General features: G+C 60.2%; 1 protein-coding gene across 1 annotated transcript in view; it reads left to right on the top strand.

The window, feature by feature from the left end:
- Positions 1–4,895, top strand: part of USP43 (ubiquitin specific peptidase 43) — a 169,519-nt gene that overhangs the window by 112,077 nt on the left and 52,547 nt on the right. The window contains exons 5-6 of the mRNA XM_024217634.2: positions 3,912–4,047; positions 4,579–4,723. Of these exons, the coding sequence (XP_024073402.2) occupies positions 3,912–4,047; positions 4,579–4,723 (281 nt within the window). The remainder of the gene's footprint in view (positions 1–3,911; positions 4,048–4,578; positions 4,724–4,895) is intronic.

Below are 4,895 nucleotides of genomic sequence, written 5' to 3'. Positions count from 1 at the left end.
TGCCACGAGTGCCTCTGCACAGCAGTGCTATTGTCAGCCTGCCCGGCGCCTCGGCTAAATGAAACGTAAGTGCTGCAATTAGGGGACGTGCTGGAGAGAAGCAGCTCGCCTGCCTGCCAGGCTGGGCTGAGCCCGGGGACAGGGAGAGCTGGGAAGTGCACGAAAGGCAGGCTGCAAGAACATGTGTGGTAAGAGCCAGTGAGGGCTCAGAGCGTCACCTCCTCCTGGGCACGGAACCCGCTCCATGCCTGGCACCAGCCTGCAGTGAAGAGCCGACCTGGCTTCTTTATTCCCTAGGGAGCGGGCCAAGCTGGGGGAGACCTGGGGGCGCTTTGGCTTGGGGTGGAGCTTGGCAGCTGAGGGCTCCTGCCTCAGGGGTTCTGGGCGAGCCCTGGTCTGGCTGGCTTTGGCCTCAGGCAGGGCCCGTACGCTGGTGCATGTGTTGTGAAGCATCCAGGCCGTGCTGTCCTGGCTCAGCCGCCAGCAGCTCGTGAGGTGTTAACAGAGTGGCTGCCATGAAGGGTCACACAACCACCTCTCACTTGTGTAGAAATGCTTCCAACCCGGGCTAGCTGGTCTGGCTGGGGGTGGGTGGGAGCCCACATGCTGCTTTCACTGGGGCTGGGAACCCCCTCCCCACTTTGCAGTGAGGACCCAGGGTAAATCCCTCGAGTGCCATTGGTGCCCCCCCATTCCACAGGGGGGCCAGGACAGGCAGGTTCTCCCACAATCCCCTGAGAAAGACGCAGAGAGCGGCTCTGCTCGCTGCAGCCCAAAGGACCAGGGCACGTGCCCCAGAAGTCCCAGTGACACACACAGGTGAGCGCAGTTTGGTCAGGACACAGTAACTGGGGCAGGGCGTTGCAGTGGGGCTGCTCCTCACTTCTGGGCTAGGCCAACCCAGGGGCTCCCGCCTGGTGCAGTGCAGACATCCCCCGGGGGAGCAGAGGAGGTGGGGCTGCCTGCATGGACTCCTAGGGCATTTGTCTTACTGACAGGCACTGCGCCTGGGAGGGGCTGAGTGCCTTGCAGAACAGGTCTAAGGCCACGTTGTCTCACTCCCGAGGCTGCAGCATGGCTGTGTGGGGAGGCACCGCAGAGAGCTGGGAACGACACCAAGCGGTTCAGAGGCTGGGATTCTCCCGATGAGGGATGGCTGCCCCAGCCCACGGCTCTTGCTGCGCTGAAGATCAGAGCCTGCTGGGAGCAGGTGGAGGGCAGGCACTGACCTGGGGCGAGCAGTGCGTACTGGGAATGGGCCCGGCTCAGTCCTCGGCTGGCTGCTGTAGTTCATGTGTCTCTCTCTGCTGGGTGGCAGAGCAAAGGGAACAGCACCAAGAGCAATGTGGTAGGACTCCTACCCGTGTCGGCTCCTGGAGCGCTGATGGGGAGTCCGGGCACCCAGCTCCCCATCTCCCTTAGTGAAGGACAGGGCCTGGGGCTTGGGCGAGGGAGGCAGAGGGTGAGGAGCTCTCCTGGGACAGGGGGGACGGATTAGGTGACCTTTGGGGTTGGCGGTGACCCTGGGGCTGCGTAGCTGAGGGGGGAGCTTGGCGTGCGGGGGGGAGAGGTGAAGTTGGGTAATGCAATGGGGTGTTCAGGAAGTGCAGGGTGTGGGGGAATTGGGGCTGGACAATCTGGGGGTCTGAGCTGCAGGAGGCGTGGGAGCTCAGGAGACAGTGTGTGACTGCTTTGGCATTTCCCCTTTGAAGGTCTGGGTTCAAACCCAGCTCAGTGTCCCAGTGAAATGCATCTGGCTGTCTCAGCCCAACTCCAAGAGGCATTTGCCAGCCTCCCCAAGCCACGGATCTCCCACCTAAGGAGACGAGTGACAAGGCTATTTCTAGCCACACGCAAAGCGAAATGCCCCACAGGCTGACATCTCCTCTCAGGCTTCCTTCTCTGGAGCACCCACTGCCCCAAGATTGCCCTGCACAGACCCCCACCAGGACCCAGCCCCTCACTCCGGGCAACAGTCACCCCATGCAGAGGGGCCTCCGCAGCATTTCCACCCTCGCCTGAGGGGCGTGAGGGGCTGTGGTGCAACAAAAATGAGAAAACGTTTTAAAAACCGGACCTGTGAGAAAGGTTGAAACAACTGGGCATGTTTAGTCTGGAGAAAAGAAGACTGAGGGGGGACCTGATCACAGTCTTCAAATATGCTAAGGGGCTGTTCTAGAAAGGACGGGGATCAATTGTTCTCCATGCCCACTGAAGGAAGGACAAGCAGTAATGGGCTTAATCTGCAGCAAGGGAGGTTTAGGTCAGATATTAGGAAAAAACTTTCTCTCTCTAAAGGCAGTTAAGCTCTGGAACAGGCTCCCAAGGGAGGTTGTGGAATCCCCGCCACTGGAGGTTTTTAACAGCAGGTCGGACAAACCCCTGTCAGGGATGGTCTAGGATTATTTCCCCCACCTCAGCACAGGGGAATGTACGAGGTGACCTCCCGCGGTCCCTGCCAGCCCCACATTTCTATGTTTTACCTTTGTTCTAGCTATTTTACCTATGTTCTAGCTTTACCATGCAAGGGCCGGTGCTATCCCAGGATGCTCTGCAGCTGCAGATACAGCAGGGCTATTGAGCGCTGGCTGCCCTGATGGGAGGCCTTTGCCATCCACACAGCCAGTGCATGAGCGAGGCCCAGGCTGTGGGAGCTACTGCTGGGTTGTAATAAACCACACCCTAAACCAGTGGTTCCCAAATTAGGGGCACTGTTTGTTCAGGGAAAGCCCCTGGTGGGCCGGACTGGTTTGTTTACCTGCCGCGTCCACAGGTTTGGCCAATCGCAGCTCCCAGTGGCCGCGGTTCGCCACTCCAGGCTAATGGGGGCTGCGGAAAGTGGTGGCCAGCATGTCCCTCGGCCTGTGCCGCTTCCTGCAGCTCCCATTGGCCGAGAGCGGCGAACCGCAGCCAGGGGGAGCTGCAGTCGGCCGAACCTGCGGACATGGCAGGTAAACAAATCGGCCTGGCTCGCCAGGGGCTTTTCCTGAAGAAGCGGTGGCCCAAGTTTGGGAACCACTTCCCTAAACAGACCTACACAATAGGGTGCCTCCCATAGCCCTTCGTTGGCCAGAATTCCTAGTCTGATGCTCCCCTGTGTGCAGCCTGACTCAGTGATAGAGCAACGGGAAATGCTTGTGATGTGGGAAAAGTGTATTGGGTGCTGTCCCGGAGCAGTCCCCTCATGGCACGGCGTGGCCCTGCGGGCGCACCGCCCTCACCTTCTTTTGGCTGCTCCCAAGTCACATGTCCATAGCAGCGCAGAGGTCCTACCTCAGTATCCCCCTAGCTGGGTCCGAGGTATTAAGTCTTAATAAAGCCCACAGGCCTAAACCCTGCCCCTGGGTTAAGGGATTCCTTAGCCCTCATGCCTGGGGCTGTGCAATGGGTGAAGCCTGCGTTGCCAGTCCACCAACACTGGGTTCCGGCCCTGCTTTGCAGCACCTCTTCCCTTCTCCAAAGTGGGGTGTATCCCGTCCCCAGCGTGTCTGCTGCACCCTTAAACTCCTGTTTCCTGAAAGGGGCCGTGTCATGCACTAGGCATGGCTGGCCCCGAGCCCCACTGCTCCTTAAAGGAGCCGGACCACCAGACTATGGTGTTAAATGTTATGGGGTAATTCTGCCCCGGCTGCATGCTCCAGCAGCAGGGGCAGGTGCTCAGCGGAGGGCAGAACTGAGACCCGAATGTTTGTGACCCTTACGGTGGGACTCAGTGCTGAAGTATGTTCCCGGGTCAGCGCTCAGCTGTCTGCGCTCATCACTGCCTGCACGGGCTTGGGAACACACGGCGTATCCTAATTCCCAGCCGGAACAAGAGCTCGGGTGCCCTGGGGCACAGACAGTCCAAGGGGAGGGCCCCCCATTAGCTGCTTACTGGCTTTCTGGAGCCCATCTGCTCCTCTGTTTTTCAGGCCCTTGAATGTCACCTTAGTCTTCCAGTCCAAGAGCCAGCGGTTCCTGCGGATAGGTTTAGCGGTGCCCCTCTTCAGCACCGTGGCAACCCTCAGGGCACTGGTGGCAGAAGAAGGCAAAATCACCCCCGATCAGGTGAGTTGGGACCAGACCCTCCCTCCCACTGTCTCAAGCCTGGAGCAGCCAGGTGGCCAGCTACCCGCCCTGCCGAACACACTCCTGGCGGCACTGGGGATGCCCGCTTCGGCCAGGCAGGGCTCACATGGCAAGGAAGGGGCCCCCCCGCTTTGTCTCAGCCGCTCTGGTGCCGGGACACACTGTGTCGTGCCACAAACGCCAGATGGCATCGCAGCACCAGGCGGTGGGGCGTGAATGGAACCCCCTGGTGAGTGTGTCTCACAGGTGGTACGGGCGTGCTCCAGCCCTGTCAGCCTGGCTCCCAGCTGCTGCAGCTCATGTCTTAGCTCCAGAGACCCCCCGTGGACATGTCCACGTTCGCTGCATTGAGCTGCTGCGTGGAGGCCCCTGGCAACCCCGGGACCCTTTAGTTGTTCTGCAAGCTCGAGGCTCTCCAGATGCAGGAGAGACCGTGGCCACAGGGCAGTTTTCTCCTCAACACCCTTATGGGAGGGAGCCGGGGTCGCTGACTGTTCCCCTGCGCTGCAGGTGATCCTGGTGGAGCTGTCCCCCAGCGGGTTCCAGCGCTCCTTCCACGATGAGGAGGATCTGAACGCCATCGCGGAGGGCGACAGCGTCTACGCCTTCCAGGCCCCGCTGCCCTTCAGCAGAGGCAGCTCATCCCGGCTCTCAGGTACCAGACTGCGTTCGGCTTTGTTCCTTGCAGGCATGTGGGAACGTGCACGTGGTAAAAGCCGATCATGTCTCCTTGCCCAGCTGTCTCTTCTGAGCGTTGGCGGGAGGATGCTTGACAGCAGGTGTCAAGGCTGGATCCCCACTTTGAACTTTAGGGTTCAAATGTAGGG

Source organism: Terrapene carolina, unplaced genomic scaffold (assembly GCF_002925995.2).
Source record: "Terrapene carolina triunguis isolate 2854851 unplaced genomic scaffold, T_m_triunguis-2.0 Scaffold192, whole genome shotgun sequence".
Classification (NCBI taxonomy): Eukaryota; Metazoa; Chordata; order Testudines; family Emydidae; genus Terrapene; species Terrapene triunguis.
Note: the sequence above shows the minus strand (reverse complement) of the source record. Positions and strands in the feature narration are given on the sequence as shown.